Source organism: Caretta caretta, chromosome 2, assembly GCF_965140235.1.
Source record: "Caretta caretta isolate rCarCar2 chromosome 2, rCarCar1.hap1, whole genome shotgun sequence".
Lineage (NCBI taxonomy): Eukaryota > Metazoa > Chordata > Testudines > Cheloniidae > Caretta > Caretta caretta.
In genome coordinates this window covers 184,077,581-184,094,758 of record NC_134207.1, presented here as the reverse complement: position 1 = coordinate 184,094,758, position 17,178 = coordinate 184,077,581, and the positions used below count along the sequence as shown (strand labels likewise).

Below are 17,178 nucleotides of genomic sequence, written 5' to 3'. Positions count from 1 at the left end.
AAAATTATAATGTTTAAATTTTTAAATAAAAAAAATATTTAGCAGTACCTACTTGCTGCCAAGTTTTTAAAGAAAGTCAGACCACTTAACTGGTGGTAGTCACTTGCTAAGCACCTGTAATCAGAGTTGTTGAAGTGCTAAACCAGCTTTTGACAACAGTAAACTTTTCTGCGGGTGTAAACAATATTTTCTCAATCTTAGTTTATTCAACTAGTAGAGTTCAATGAGTAGTTCATTCAAAGCTAAGAAACTAGCTGCATTTGAAAAATCAGGAAAGCTCTTTTCCCCCTTCCAATCTATGAATAAAAACTAGATGTGAGAGGATGAGATCTGCTAGTTCTAAAATCTTGATGGATATGGTGATGAGAAGCAGTCGGTTCAGTTCACTGGCTATAGTTGATACTTCTTTTGTTTAGTAAATCTATTAATTTTAAATGCAAAATATGTTTTTTATCCAGAACATTTAAGAAAAATTAAATGCTGTTTTTGTGCATTTTATAATTGAATTTCCATCCAAATAGAGTTTGATACAAATGGCAAGTAAAGCAAATTAATATCTAGTAAATAAGAGTAAATAAGATATCTAGTAAATATCACTCATTATAAAAAATAATAAAATTTAGAATCTGAATAAATGTAAGTTAAGTTTTATAGTTGCTTAAATAAATGTAATAGGTATAGTGCATCCTTCTGGTTAGCAAAAAGAAGCACCAAATTTAGTGTAATTAGTTGCATATCAACATGTTTTAATAGTTACCAACCAATGAGAATCAGCTTTTCTTTGTGAAAATAACTAAAATGTACAAATACAAAACAATATTGATTATTCAAATCAAGGTTTTCTGGTTGTTGATTTGAATCATGGTTAAAATAGGTGATTTAAATCGGTTCACCCTGCTGTTTATGCAGGTGTGCAGTCAAGTTTGGGTGCCTTTTTAAGAAAAAGGGATCAGGAAAGCTATAAAACAAAATATGAACAAATATTGTCTTGAACTTTCATGAGGAATTAAACTCTTTTTTAAACCATAACACACAAGCCTTGAGCTGCTGCTGGAGAATCAGAAAGTGAAAATGACCATTTTCCAAGGTGAGAGATGAATATAAAGGAAACAAACAGCATAAATGGTGAAAAGTAAATAGGGTATGTTTTATTTAAGGCGATCATGTATGAATCACAATCCCTTATGCTCATGTAGGGAGGATTAAGTATAGGAGGAAACTCAATGTGCAGGGAGGTTACACAGTGTTCCTTCTCCAGTCTTGCAGATATTCTCTATAAAAGATAATCTGACCTGGGGCTATTTAACTATATGCAAAACTCTTAAAAGAGGATTCCCAGAGCAGCCAGTCAGGGGAGGCCCTGGTAGTAGGCCTTGTCCACTAGAGCTGCTCTGACAGTTTGTCCAGAGCTATCAGGGAGAGAGCTTATTTTTCATTATACTGAAGAAAATCAAATGTAGTTAAGGAACACACAGGAGCTTTTGTGGTATCTTCTTGAGGGACTGGTCTAACTCCTGTTGAATTTGATGGGTGTTGAGTTGGGCCTTTAAACAGTTAATTTGTCCAATGTGATTAGTAAGATGGATCCCTAAATAGCCTTGACAGTTGCCCTGTTTTGTCAAATAGTGCCTTGGAAATTAACCAAAACAATCTTTCTTTCTTTGAAAGCTAGATGGGTTTTCTGATTGCGGTTTAATGTAGGGTTACCACACTTCACTGCTGCGTATATACTTGTATATCATCCTAATGAGCTTTGTCTCTGTATTGCAGAAAGAGACAGTGGACAGGCTCGGATGTGGAAATGGAGGAAGATGATACCAGAAAGGGAATGACTGCTGCCTGCACCCCGAAGAGAAGGATTATTAACCTAACCAGTGTGTTGACTCTGCAAGAGGAAATTAGTAGCCAAGCACATGCAAGTATGCAAGTCAATTGTTCCTCAAGATGGTTATTTTTCTGACAGTTAAACACATGATTGCTTGGACTACTTAAGATAATTCTATAGAAGTGGTACAAGAAGTCTGTTTGTTACGAAAGAAAGCTTGCTGGGGCTTTTGTACATGTTTCTTTAGCTTGCAGATTGACCTGCTAAACCGGAACCGTATTCAATTAATCCAACTGTCAGAGCAAAATTTGTATTAAGTTTTTTAAACCATGATGATCTGCTTCTGCACAGACATTTTCCACGTAGAAAGGGAGAGGTGCACACTTTATGTCTAAGGGCTGGTTTACCCTTTAGTGAGCCTGCATATTAAACCACATTACTAAACAAAATGCGCTAATTTAATGTAAGGCTTTTTTCCATTCCAGATACAGGTATTCACTCACCCCATAGATCAACAGCCTGCAAAATTGCAGCCTAAATGGCAAGGTTCTGTTTCAAGGTTTGCTCTGGATACAGGGACAAAGTGAGATTTCTTAAACAATGGAACTTTTGTAAAACAAAAAGATACATTTTTTTTTCTTTTTTGTTCTCTAATTTGCATGCAGAGATGTTCAAGGGTAAGCCATGTTCACAGGAATTTTTTATTGCCTAGTTGCAAGTCTCTGAAAATAGATTTATAGTGGAAACAATGATGGGACAGATTAATTAAACTGCTGTAGTTTGTGCATGCCATTTTTACTTGAATGAGGAAAAGGGAACCACTTTCATTGTGACAGGTAAAATACTATTCCCATCTTGCAGATGCTTAGGGCAGTTTCCTCTCAGGTGGTGTTTTACTTTGCATCTGCTGCACAGCACAATCCTTGTTTGTTAGTGAGATTTAAATGCAATAGGAGTGGCATCCATTCAAACATTCCAGCCCTATTAAGCTGGTCTAGGTATTGGAAATCATATGGCATGACAGTTTTTGTGTAGTTAATTTTAATTGGTTGGTAACAAGGTTCAGGGAAATTCCACAGCTAAGAAGGCCAGCATCTGTAGATAACTGCGTTAGCTGCTAAGGCTAAGAAATCTTGACTCCTAGCAATCAAAGGGTTTAATAATGATCTACTGAAACTCCTCAATGCTGGCTGCTAGTACTGAGTGCAAAATGTCATATCCTGGTGTATCTAGTTCACCCATTCAGTGCTTAAATATTAAGGCATTGTAGTTGCAGCTATTTTGTAGCCACCAAAAAACTTCCCAGAATGATAGCAGTCAGAATTTGAGTAACTGTTCCATTTTGTGTTACCTCCATTAAGTCTCTGAAATACATACCAGAAAGGCTTGTAAAAGTGAAATACATCGGTGTTACTTTCACCCCTGATGAGTTATAAAAGTGTCAGAAGACTTACCGGTACGGGGGCTGGCTCCAGCCCCTGAAGCGACAGGGCTGGGAGCGGGGGTCAGCGTCTCCCCAGCCAGCCCCTCTACACTGCCTGGCCTGTGCTGCCCAGGGCTCCAGTGGCGATTTAAAGGGCCCGGGGCTCCGGTAGCGGCCCTTTTAAATCCCCGGACTTGGGGCAGCTACTCCTTTTGCGCCCCCCCCTCCATTGGCCAGGGGTGGGGCAAAAGAGGCAGCGGCGTTAAAGTGGAACAGAGCTTCATTTGAAGAGTCTCACTTTTTATTATAAGCTCACTTTTTCTAAACAATGAGGACAGAAATTTCTTCTGGAAAAGCAAATAAAAAGCTAAGAACCCTGATCTGCGTATATACTTGGTATCAGTGGTGAGTATAGCCCGAGTAGGAACAACAGCAGGGTCAATTTTTAAATTGGATTTTATTGTGGAGGGGATTTTTGCATTACCAGCTTTCTTTTAGGCATGTTTGGTATTTATTATTCTTTTCCAACCAGGAACTTCTCCAGTAAAATGTGATAAAATTCAAGTAAAATATTCAAGATTTTAATTTAATTTCGAATTTAATAGAACCTTTCTCATTCATACATTGTGTTTATCTATTTTAGGATTAAACTATTGGAGTGTTTAGAATTTCCTTGGTAGTTTTTAGTTTATTATTTATTTTGGACTGAAGTGTATAGTAGTGATTCAAGTAGTAGTTTGAGATTTTCACAACTTGAATAATCAAGATACTTTGCAGACTATAGCAGATCTGGGCTGGGGGGAATTTATACGACCTCATGTTGTTAGATGTATTATTCCAGGTCTTCAGGAGATGCTACGTGATCACTCGTTTGTTGGTTGTGTTAGCCCACAGTGGGCACTGGCACAATACCAGACAAAGCTGTATCTTCTCAATACCACCCAACTCAGGTAAACATACTGATTCATGCTGTTAGATGTGTTAACAACTGAAATAACTGGTGAACACAACTGAGTAGTTAAAATAAGAAAGAGGTACAAAGGTACTGTGAATACTGCCTTTGAAATCTAGCCAAATTGTGATTTGATGAACACTCAAGTGTGAAAGACCTCAAATTTTTAATCATCTTTTTTTTTTGTATTGATCCTGCAAAATGTATGGGCTACTGCTACATCATTAAAATGCACTTTACTGTGTTGTGTCCCACTGACTAAAATCCCAGAGGATGAAAGGAATTTGATTGTACATCACACTTACCGATACCGTTCATTTGAATAGCTATGTTATTGAAACATCAAGAAACCTAATTCTTTTAAAATCAGTTCTGTGCCTGATTACAGAGCCTGCAGAATATAAGGACAATGCAAATTGTATGTGTAAACCTACAAAAAAAAAAACTGCCAAACCTAGGCCCTGCTGCCTTGAGGTATCAAGTTATGTACAGTCTTTTATCAGCACAGAATCGGAGTCCTTTTCTCCCAGGCTAACACCACACAGTTCGGAGATTAAGGGTTTGTCTCCACAAACATTTAGTTCTCAGCAAGATAGGCTGTGAATCTACCCTGCAGTATGCAGATCTGATGATATGTGTTGGTTGTTACAGTGCTTTGGTCTACCCCTCTTTGAAATGGGATTAATCAGAGTGCATTAATGAACTGTTAACTTGCACCAGCAAGATCCACACAGGCAGGTAGAGCACCACAGGCTTGAACTAAATGTTTTTATAGACAGGCCATGAGATCCTAACACATCAGTATATAGAGCTCTAACAGGCTGTAATAAGGTTCATTCTGTAGCTAAGGCCTTGTCTACACTGGCAAGTTTCTGCACAGTAAAGCAGCTTTCTGCGGTTTAACTCCCAAGGTGCACACACTGCCAGGCCATTTAGTGGTTTGTTAGGTGTACTGCTTTTTTCTACGATTCTGCCATTGCAAAGGAGAGAATATGCATATGACAAAAAATTAGACAGAAATGGTCGTTTCAATAACAAATTAACTCTTTTCCTCCAATTCAGCCAAGAACTCTTCTACCAGATTCTTCTTTATGACTTTGCAAACTTTGGAGTTCTGAGGTTGTCAGTAAGTGTAACTTCCCTTCAAATCTTATATGCAGGTTTTGGAGAGAATGATCTGATACAAAAGTTTTAACCTCACATATATGGGTCTGGTAGCTCACATAATTAATGACCACCTGTAAAAAACTGGTCTAAGTGAATTGTCTAGCATCACATAAGAACTCTTGGGCAGAGACAGAGCTGGAATTCTCTTGGTCAGGATTCAGCTACCTTAATCATCCTTTCTCTTCCTGCAACCCTCTGCCTTATTCTGGTAGTGGTTGCTTTATTATTAGTGTCAGATTCTGTTCCTTAAACAGTGTCAGTGTTTGTTAATGTACTAGATTGTGTAAAAACATTCCTTCTGTTTTGCTCTAGCTTCATCAGAAATGTATTAGGAAGTGTTAACATTTGGCGTTTAATATGCCACTGTATTTTGCAGTGGTCTTTAGAGAAGGGAGTGTTTGTAAAGATACTTCTGTATTCTCCGGGGGAAAAAATAATTGACTGCTTCATGAGGAACATCTGGATTTTGAAGGGGTGAAGTGTATGGGTGGTAGTGATGATTGTATCGTACCTCATGGTCACTTACAGGAGCCAGCTCCACTGTATGATCTGGCTATGCTAGCCTTGGAGAACACTGAAAGTGGCTGGACAGAAGAAGATGGCCCAAAGGAAGGACTTGCTGAATACATTGTCGAGTTTCTAAAAAAGAAGACTGAAATGCTGAAAGACTATTTCTCTTTTGAAATTGATGAGGTGACTACTGCTGTTGCTTTTATGTCATAAGGTTATTTGTCTAACTCTTAGGTGTTGGTAATGCACAATAGGAATCTATATTTAATATTTTTGATTTGCTTTAAGGCTAGTACCCACCTGATAAATACAATCACTTACTGTCCAGCAAACAGCAGTGTGTTGATATGGCTAGCAGGTAAATCATAGATATTTCAACATGTAAAGAAAATGTTATGCTTACAGGATGGAAACCTTACTGGATTACCCCTCCTGATAGACAACTATGTTCCACCATTGGAGGGACTACCTATGTTTATCCTTCGCTTAGCCACAGAGGTATGGTGCTGTTCAGCAGTTAGTTAATGGGGAAGCTAACGAGTCTGCAAATGTTACCTTTTTTCTTCGTCGTTTTTAGATGTTCTCTAAAATTAAATTACTAATAGGCAGGCATGCAATAATTCAACCACTAAGAAATTCACCAGAAATTGATGTGGGGAGAAGAGTTCATACAGAATGGCATAGGCCCAGTTCTGACAGAAGCAGTTGGTGCAAAAGTACAACTGCCAACATTCTTGCCTCAAATGACCATACACCGCATTTTTAAATATCTGCCAACATCGTAATTATCATATTATAATGGTAATACAGATGCTGACATAGGGGCTATGCTCTAAACTTTCTCTTCTAAAAGGAAAACTGCACTGATTGCTTAAGTCCATTCATTGCTAAATACTCACTATATAAGAATACATTAAAATGAATGGTTTCAGAGGAACAGCCGTGTTAGTCTGTATTCGCAAAAAGAAAAGGAGTACTTGTGGCACCTTAGAGACTAACCAATTTATTTGAGCATGAGCTTTCGTGAGCTACAGCTCACTTCATCAGATGTTTACTGTGGAAACTGCAGCAGACTTTATATACACACAGAGAATATGAAACAATACCTCCTCCCACCCCACTGTCCTGCTGGTAATAGCTTATCTAAAGTGATCAACAGGTGGGCCATTTCCAGCACAAATCCAGGTTTTCTCACCCTCCACCCCCCCCACACAAATTCACTCTCCTGCTGGTGCTAGCCCATCCAAAGTGACAACTCTTTACATAATCAAGTCGGGCTATTTCCTGCATAGATCCAGGTTTTCTCACATCCCCCCCACCCCCATACACACACAAACTCACTCTCCTGCTGGTAATAGCTCATCTAAACTGACCACTCTCCAAGTTTAAATCCAAGTTAAACCAGAACATCTGGGGGGGTGGGGGGGTAGGAAAAAACAAGAGGAAACAGGCTACCTTGCATAATGACTTAGCCACTCCCAGTCTCTATTTAAGCCTAAATTAATAGTATCCAATTTGCAAATGAATTCCAATTCAGCAGTTTCTCGCTGGAGTCTGGATTTGAAGTTTTTTTGTTTTAAGATAGCGACCTTCATGTCTGTGATTGCGTGACCAGAGAGATTGAAGTGTTCTCCAACTGGTTTATGAATGTTATAATTCTTGACATCTGATTTGTGTCCATTTATTCTTTTACATAGAGACTGTCCAGTTTGACCAATGTACATGGCAGAATAGGTCGGAATATGAATAGGTCGGAATATGAACAAGAGGCTGCTCGGCAGCTCTCCAACACGAGTTTCTACAAGCCATTACCCTATGATCCCACTGAGAGTTACCAAAAGCAACTACAGCATTTGCTCAAGAAACTTCCTGAAAAAGCACAAGATCAAATCCGCACAGACACACCCCTGGAACCCCGACCTGGGATATTCTATCTACTACCCAAGATCCATAAACCTGGAAATCCTGGGCGCCCCATCATCTCAGGCATTGGCACCCTGACAGCAGGATTGTCTGGCTATGTAGACTCCCTCCTCAGGCCCTACGCTACCAGCACTCCCAGCTACCTTCGAGACACCACTGACTTCCTGAGGAAACTTCAATCCATCGGTGATCTTCCTGATAACACCATCCTGGCTACTATGGATGTAGAAGCCCTCTACACCAACATTCCACACAAAGATGGACTACAAGCCGTCAAGAACACTATCCCCGATAATGTCACGGCTAACCTGGTGGCTGAACTTTGTGACTTTGTCCTTACCCATAACTATTTCACATTTGGGGACAATGTATACCTTCAGATCAGCGGCACTGCTATGGGTACCCGCATGGCCCCACAGTATGCCAACATTTTTATGGCTGATTTAGAACAACGCTTCCTCAGCTCTCGTCCCCTAAAGCCCCTACTCTACTTGCGCTATATTGATGACATCTTCATCATCTGGACCCATGGAAAAGAAGCCCTTGAGGAATTCCACCATGATTTCAACAATTTCCATCCCACCACCAACCTCAGCCTGGTCCAGTCCACACAAGAGATCCACTTCCTGGACACTACAGTGCTAATTAACAATGGCCACATAAACACCACCCTATACCGGAAACCTACTGACCGCTATTCCTACCTGCATGCCTCCAGCTTTCACCCTGACCACACCACACGATCCATCGTCTACAGCCAAGCTCTGCGATACAACCGCATTTGCTCCAACCCCTCAGACAGAGACAAACACCTACAAGATCTCTGTCAAGCTTTCTTACAACTACAATACCCACCTGCAGAAGTAAAGAAACAGATTGATAGAGCCAGAAGAGTTCCCAGAAGTTACCTACTACAGGACAGGCCTAACAAAGAAAATAACAGAACGCCACTAGCGGTCACCTTCAGCCCCCAACTAAAACCCCTCCAACGCATTATTAAGGATCTACAACCTATCCTAAAGGATGACCCAACACTCTCACAAGTCTTGGGAGACAGGCCAGTCCTTGCCTACAGACAGCCCTGCAACCTGAAGCAAATACTCACCAACAACCACATACCACACAACAGAACCACTAACCCAGGAACTTATCCTTGCAACAAAGCCCGTTGCCAATTGTGCCCACATATCTATTCAGGGGACACCATCACAGGGCCTAATAACATCAGCCACACTATCAGAGGCTCGTTCACCTGCACATCCACCAATGTGATATATGCCATCATGTGCCAGCAATGCCCCTCTGCCATGTACATTGGTCAAACTGGACAGTCTCTACGTAAAAGAATAAATGGACACAAATCAGATGTCAAGAATTATAACATTCATAAACCAGTTGGAGAACACTTCAATCTCTCTGGTCACGCAATCACAGACATGAAGGTCGCTATCTTAAAACAAAAAAACTTCAAATCCAGACTCCAGCGAGAAACTGCTGAATTGGAATTCATTTGCAAATTGGATACTATTAATTTAGGCTTAAATAGAGACTGGGAGTGGCTAAGTCATTATGCAAGGTAGCCTGTTTCCTCTTGTTTTTTCCTACCCCCCCACCCCCCCAGATGTTCTGGTTTAACTTGGATTTAAACTTGGAGAGTGGTCAGTTTAGATGAGCTATTACCAGCAGGAGAGTGAGTTTGTGTGTGTATGGGGGTGGGGGGGATGTGAGAAAACCTGGATCTATGCAGGAAATAGCCCGACTTGATTATGTAAAGAGTTGTCACTTTGGATGGGCTAGCACCAGCAGGAGAGTGAATTTGTGTGGGGGGGGTGGAGGGTGAGAAAACCTGGATTTGTGCTGGAAATGGCCCACCTGTTGATCACTTTAGATAAGCTATTACCAGCAGGACAGTGGGGTGGGAGGAGGTATTGTTTCATATTCTCTGTGTGTATATAAAGTCTGCTGCAGTTTCCACAGTAAACATCTGATGAAGTGAGCTGTAGCTCACGAAAGCTCATGCTCAAATAAATTGGTTAGTCTCTAAGGTGCCACAAGTACTCCTTTTCTTTTTATTAAAATGAATGTTCAGAAACTTTAAAAAAGATTTTACTTTCAAAGATAGGCAGACTTTTAGGCTATGCTTTGCTTTCTCTGTATCCTAACCTTACACCACCAAATGGCCAAGACAGTAGCCTATTTTGACTTTTAATTAACCAGGCATTAAGTTGACTGACTAGTAATTAGCAGTAATGTTCCTTCAAAATTATTTCAGATTCTGAAACAAAATGTCTGCTCTTATCAAATTTCTGCTTTGACAGGTAAACTGGGATGAAGAAAAAGAATGTTTTGAAAGCCTCAGTAAAGAATGTGCCATGTTTTACTCCATTAGAAAGCAGTATATAGTGGAGGAATCTGACTTGACTAACCAGCAGGTACAGTAACTGCATATGCTGCTGCAGTCACCTGGGTAAATCGCTTGTGTTGAATTGTAAAAACAGCTTTCATGACTAGTCTCCCACTCTATGGAATCGGGTGAACTGAATAACAGTGCAACAGGGTTCTGAAAGAATACACAGGCTTATCCTTTGGAGAGGGCTGCTTTTACAGGGCAAAAAGAACGTGTATTTAGAAAAGTCATCAAATAAGGAATTCCCATGTGCTTAGAAAGAAAACACTGAGAATAAGCTCTAAAAACATTGCCCCACAGCTTCGATACAGGATAACTTCTCCCAAAGACTAACTGGTTCATGTACCTCCAAAAAGTGTATGTTTGGGCTGAATCTCTTAAATGCCTAATTACTCTTTCAGAGTGCCCAAATCAGTATCAACTAAGCACTTTCCAAAAATTGATTAGTCATGTTGTGTGGAATTTGAGTTTCCTCTGAATAATGCAAAAGCAATAATAATACTACCTGTAATTTCACAGTTTCTCAAACCAGAAAACTAAGGCATCTCCCCCTGTTAGGACATTGAGCTGAGCTACAAGAGATCCTAATCCAATTTGAGCCAAGAATTTGTGGAAAAACTGATGCACATTCTTGCTCCTCTTCTCCCCCCTGCCCTATGTGTATTTTTTTTATAGCATTACAATGTCATTCTAGGGTGTATTAACAAGTGTTCTATATAAAACAGGATATAATTGTTCTGTTCCACTTGGCAGTGGGGAGGCATCAGCTGGAGTATTGTATCCAGTTTTGGTTCCACACTTAAGGATGTGGACTAATTGGAGCATCCAGAGGCGAGAAACCCAGAAAAGCTTAGAAAACATGCCCTATGAGGAAAGGTTAAATTGGACTTGTTTAAACTAGAAGAGAAGGCTGAGTTGGGGGACGATAAATCGTCAAGTATGTGTAGGACTATTATAAGGATGGGGATGAGTCCTCTATGTGCAGGGCGGGTAGGACAAGTAGTAATGGGCTTAGGTTTGAGATTAGGAAAAACATTCTAAGGCAAGGTTAAGCAGTGAAACAGGTTACGTGAGGTGGCTGTCAAATCCCACTTTTTAGAACAGGGTAGGCAAACACCTCTCTACTTCTCCTCAATCCTGTCTCAGCACAGGGGTGGACTAAATCAGTGTTTCTCAAGCTATCTGATGTGGGGGACTGGCAATTTTCTTTTTTTCCAGTGTGCGCGCAGACCAGCAGCTTGTGGACTGGCACTGGACTAGATGACCTCTTGAGGTCCCTTCTAGCCCATTTCTAAGATTGTTTCAGTAAAATCTCCACAAAAATTAGACCCTTTAAGTGATTAAAATGGCAGAAGATGACTCAATGGTGGCAGTTGTGTTTGCTGATTGTAGGGGAAAATATTTTCTACCTACAATCCCCTGCAAACTCAGCTTGAGCTGAAAAGGCATATCTCACGAACAATCCACAGCCCAAATTATGCTGACATTTGTCAACCCAGTCCCTTGCAAGTGAGTTGCATGACTGGACTTGCATAAACTATTGTTGTACCAGAAAACATAGTCCAGTTCATAGTTACTTTTTGTGTGTTAGCTATGCATAGCTAAGTACTTCTACTACTAGCCTAAGTAGAACATTTGCAGAAGGAGCCGCTGTTCTCCTTTCAAGAGGAGCACTTCATATAAAGTGCTAGACTAGTTTGATTTTTACACCCAAACTCTGCACTGGAAATGTTTGAAAGGTATTTTGACTCAAACCTTTTCTCTAGCTTAATTTGGAGCTAGCACAGTTTGCTTTATGGTAGTGAGGGGCTGTGGTTATCTGGAGGCTGACAAGTGGATTCTTTTATTTATCAAGATAGTGAACTAATCTGCAAACACTAAAGTAAATGATTTAGCACTTCCAGCTGTAGCTGTTTTAGTAGGGAAAAAGTCAAGGTTTTGAAAAATGTATCAAATCTACATTTCTATAAAATTAAAAGAGCTACATTTCTATAAAACTAGAGTAGTTGTGTTTTTTAAAACCAAACTTTTCTTTCAGAGTGAAGAGCTTGGATCTGGTTCAACATCTTGGAAATGGACTGTGGAACATGTTATTTACAAAGCTTTTAGGACCCACCTTTTGCCTCCTAAACACTTCACAGAAGATGGCAACATTTTGCAGCTTGCTAATCTGCCAGACCTGTATAAAGTTTTTGAGAGGTGTTGAATACTTCAGTTGGATGGACTCACTGGTGTATCCCATTGTTTCATACAAGGGGGATAAAACTGGATGACTAATGGAAGAAAGGAGTTTGTCATACTGCCTTTCAGGAAAGAGTATTTCAGAAGTAAAATGGTCTATATTCAACTACTGTAACTTATAGTGAAATACAGCAGCAAAGAGCTACATTAGAGACTGATATACTGAAATGTTCCAGCCATGTTAAAAGCATCCCTCTCTCAGGATGCAGCTGAGGTGCCTCAAAAGGGAGCAGATTTCCTGATAGAGAGCTGTGAAGATCTGTATGCAAGACTTTACTTCAGAAATTTTTTTTTGATAAACATCCACTTTAGCTCTGAGCTCTAAAAGTTAAACCCACCTTTTATCTGTACTTATAACTCAAAGTTTTGAAATAGCAAATGTAAGAACATTTAATGCCTTCCCAAATGTTTACTAGAGCACCTTACAGAATGTCACAGGTAAAGTGAGCAGTTTGGTTTAAATGTCTATATAGATTATAGCTCTGTAAGATTGTATATAAAAAAGCCACTCATTTCTAGCCAGTATAGTGTCCATTTAATGAACTCCTCAGACATTTCCTCACCTCTCCTTCCACCCTAAAGTTTCATTCCACACTTAAGCAGCAGTTGCTATACAAGTTTACAAAGTACAATAAAACATCTTCTGTGATTAAAGTCCCTGTTTTTATATTAAGAGTAACTGAGCTAGTACTTCCTTGGCAAAATAAGCTAGAACTCAGATGTGCTATCACCCATGCAAAAAAGCAAGTTTTATAATAGTCCCTATTTTTTATTTTTATATAAATTTAAATATTACAAAAATGCACCTTTCCATCAAAATTTATAAACTTTAATGAACATAGACCCCAAAACTGTATCTTAAAATAAATGTTATCTGCTTTCAAAGGTTAGTTCTAACATATTTGAAGTCTAAATTGCACCATATAGAAGGCACTTGTGCTGTGTGATGTCTTGAGCAAGTACATTTGTTATTTTTTAAAAGACTGTGTCCTCTTGAACTCATGCAGTTGTCTTCAAGCACCAAGCATCATTAAAGCAGCTGAAAAAAAGTTTAAGTAAACCTGATTCCACAGTTGTGAAAACAAATGTTTTCTAGTAATAAGTCAATCATACAGCATTGTGCTTCAGCTCTGACTCTACAATTAAACTGCTAAATAAAAATCACCATCATTCACATAGGAATTCAAATTTTTCATTCTCTCATAAGTTACAAAAGGTATGCCATTTAATTCTGCAACTAAAATATTACTGAACAGCTCAGTGTTCAAATAGTTTGTGCCAATTAAAGTCTGTATTAAAACAAGCTAAGGGCTAGTTATTTCAAGGAGCAGTGCACAACTTGTTCCATTTTCTAATACTTTCTTCTATTGTTGAGCTAGAAGCGCAGTCCTGTTTGCCTTCATCTTCTCCAGCCTTTTCATCAAGTGGCTGTTGGTCATCTCCATCTCTTCTATCCTGTCCAATGCTGTTCTTAACTAAAATGCAAACAAAAAGTTATTCAATTTCAGAATAATTGCAACTGGGTTTCTGGTTTTTTTAATGTCCTGGTGTGAGTAGCACAAATTAAAACTCTACAATGAGCTTTATGGCTAGGATCACAACCCAATTTTCTCTGTGGAAAGTCTTGATTATGTTCTTTATAAGACTGTCAGGTCAAGAAAAATGGAACTTGACTGACTGCTACTCATGCAGTTATTATATGGTATCCAAAGGAAGCAGAACTCACTCAATTGCTGACATTAGCATAATCTAGAAACAATTTAAAAATAAAGGCATATACTCATTTCTGAGTAGTTGGGTACCCAGAGCTTCATATTACAATTACTCCCTTGGGGCAAAGTCTTTGGTCATCCTCTATAACTGAGCCAGCTGACAGGCAGATGTCTGAGATGGCAGAGGTAGGAATCCTCATGCCTTGTACAGCAGCTCCCATTCCAGCCCATTGGCTAGCATAGTTTAAAGTAATCCCTTATTTGGCTCCCTAGGCAGTAGGCATTGGAGATTTGCATAGTGGTACATCTCCACACTCTGTACTGGCATGTAGGAGCCCCCACACCCTTAAACACTACACAGTGAGAGTTTGCTCCCCTGAAATTTTGACAGAACGATCACCTCAGTATGGTAGAACTCTGTACTCCCTCCTGACAAAGAAAGCTTTGCACTGAGTAGTAATTAGCAGGACTCCCACTGCCTACAGTCGTCTGTTTGGGAGGAGATTGGATTTAGGGTAGTTTATCTTGAACACTAAAGGTTCTACCATACCCATGTTGGCACAGACTGATTCTTTGATTCCTGGCAGAGCACAGTTCTTGATCACCCAACTGGTCCAAGTTAAGTGAACACTTTCACTTTATGTAAAGGTGAGGTTACTTCTAAAAATTTCTGGAATATATGCAGTGCAGACATCAGAATAAAAGCAATACCCAAAATTTGTCTTTGTCATCTTCCTCTTAAAACTCAGATAAAGCACAGGATAGTTCTCAGTCTCCCCATGGGTACACAGTAGGTAATTGTCAGGTCAGAGCATGTAGCCAGACACTTTGAAAGAGGCATGATTCCTAGAGACACCGTTCCTAACTCTGAAAACACACATTGAGAAATTTGACATCTAACAGGAGGGCTCAAACCCATGCATTTTAAACATAATGAAATACCTGAATACAGTCCTCCTATCACTTTTCTTTTGTAGCTGGGAGGGGGGTTTGGATTTCCTGTAACATTTCTTTCTGGTGGTATTAGATTCATGGGCATTCTGAGTTGCAGTCCTGCTGAGGAACTGTGTGTCTGAGGGAACCCAGGGTGTTGTTAGGAGTAAAAAGTCTTCCTCGCAGTGGAACATCCTTCAAGGATGAGATTGGCAGGCTGACTACAGGCTCAGGCGCTTCTAAAAAATTTGGAGGTTTTCATTGCTCATGGTAAGTAAGTCAAAGATGACAAAGCACTCTGACTATAAAATGTCCACACTTGAACACATTAGTTCTATAACACATTGGATTCTTAGAAGGTACTCATCAGTTCCTTCCTCTGTCATAGCGATAAGAAGCAGAAGGTGGGATTAAAGACAGAGCCAAAGACCTGAGGAAACTAACGATAGTTTTAGTTTCTTTGGCATTCATTAGATTTGCCTCTGCTTTCAGCGGATAGAAATTAAGGATCTATATCTTTGTATGAAGGCCTGATGATCAGAGCCATACATATCTATGAATATCAATGCCAGATTCAGCTGCTCTTGCTCATTCCACATGTGGAGATACAGCCAACATCAAAGGAAACCTATTCCTGAAGTCTGTTCAAATCCTCACAAAAGAGGTGTTTAAATTCCTCACTTTTCTCCTAGAGAAAAGAATCAATACAGGTGCAAGGTTACAACCTCATGTCTTGCATGTATAAGATGGGTAGTTTTTGTAATGGGAGGGGCCGCCCTACAAGATTGATAAATCCTTCTTCCCCCCCGCCCCACAGAATGAGATAGCCAAGCATCTTGCATCATCAGCTGGGGTGTCATGTTGTGAGGTAAATCAGCTTTAGTCTGGACTATACCAGCCTCTAGTGCAGAAAGAGGGAGCCACAGCCAACCCCAGGTAGGAACAGCCTTTTGGTTCTGAGTTTCTACAGCACCGAGCTCAACAGGGTCCCGGTTCATTATTAGGGCCCCTAAGTGTTATAAAAGAGTACACAAATGATAAATGACTATGCCAAGCCCAGCACTGCAGATAGTGCCAACTAAATCATGTGCTCGTTGCACAGGAGGCAGTGTAACAGGCTGGAGCCCCATCAACTATCCATCTGAAACTATGACCCATCCCAGCATCTTGAAAGTGTTGCGAGGTTATTGCAGAAGCTCGGGTCACCCCTGAAGAAAATGAAATGGTTACTTACTGTAACAAATTCTTAAGATGTGGTGCAAATGTGTATTCCATTTAGGTGTGTGCAGGCCTACCACAACGGAGCCGGAGCATTTTGCCAGCAGGACCCTTACAGGGGTAGTGCTCACACCCCTAGCCCCTCCTCCCCTAGTTATATGAGGTGGCACGGCTACAACCCCCTTGATTCCTTCACGCTGAATACCCAGGAGATGAGACACCAAAGCACGTCTGCATAACATCTCCAAGAACCAATTACAGTAAGTAACCATTTCTTCTTTGAATAGATGCAATCATGTATTTCACTTAGGTGACTCACAAGCAGTACCCCTTCCAGGAGGCAGGGCTCAGAGTCTACCTAAATAAGGAATAACCCTTCTGAAGGTTGCATCCACCCTCGAAGATGAAGTAATGGCATACTGGTTCACAAATGTATATATGGACAAGCACGTAGTAGCCCTGCAAAGTCCAAAGTGTCACTGAAGAATGCTATTGACATTGCTTGTGCTCTCACGTTGATATGCAGAGAGGACTCCTGCTTCAACCACAGACCTTTGACTTTCAGTGACTGCAGACATGCTCCCCAGCCCATCAGGGAGGTGTCGGTGACAACAGTCCTGGGTGGTAAGGGCTGGATGAAAGGAATAACTTGACAAATACTCTCAAGGAGCATCCACCACAGTAAGGAGTCCAGGACCAATTTGTCCAAAGAGCAAGGAGTCGGACAGTAAACTGTTCTGAGTCATATGTGAAAGAGGTGAAGGTGCAACCGTGCAAACTGGATCACCTGCACGCAAAACATATGACACAAGAGCTTCAGGGACATCTGAACTGTCGTGGAAGGCTGAGACTGAGGCAGAGCTGCTG

At 40.3% G+C, this 17,178-nt stretch overlaps 2 protein-coding genes across 15 annotated transcripts in view; one reads left to right on the top strand and one right to left on the bottom strand.

Moving 5' to 3' along the window:
* Window positions 1-13,102, top strand: part of MLH1 (mutL homolog 1) — a 38,002-nt gene extending 24,900 nt beyond the window's left edge. For both annotated transcript variants that reach the window (XM_048838987.2, XM_048838989.2), the window contains 7 exons: window positions 1,771-1,919; window positions 4,090-4,198; window positions 5,263-5,326; window positions 5,896-6,060; window positions 6,283-6,375; window positions 10,119-10,232; window positions 12,246-13,102. In XM_048838987.2, the coding sequence (XP_048694944.2) occupies window positions 1,771-1,919; window positions 4,090-4,198; window positions 5,263-5,326; window positions 5,896-6,060; window positions 6,283-6,375; window positions 10,119-10,232; window positions 12,246-12,413 (862 nt within the window). In that variant the 3' untranslated portion in view covers window positions 12,414-13,102. The remainder of the gene's footprint in view (window positions 1-1,770; window positions 1,920-4,089; window positions 4,199-5,262; window positions 5,327-5,895; window positions 6,061-6,282; window positions 6,376-10,118; window positions 10,233-12,245) is intronic.
* The window catches only part of LRRFIP2 (LRR binding FLII interacting protein 2), a 143,128-nt gene continuing 138,910 nt past the window's right edge, over window positions 12,961-17,178 (bottom strand). For all 13 annotated transcript variants that reach the window (XM_075125648.1, XM_075125650.1, XM_075125649.1 and 10 more), the window contains one exon: window positions 12,961-13,923. In XM_075125648.1, coding sequence (XP_074981749.1) covers window positions 13,813-13,923 — 111 coding nt within the window. In that variant the 3' untranslated portion in view covers window positions 12,961-13,812. The remainder of the gene's footprint in view (window positions 13,924-17,178) is intronic.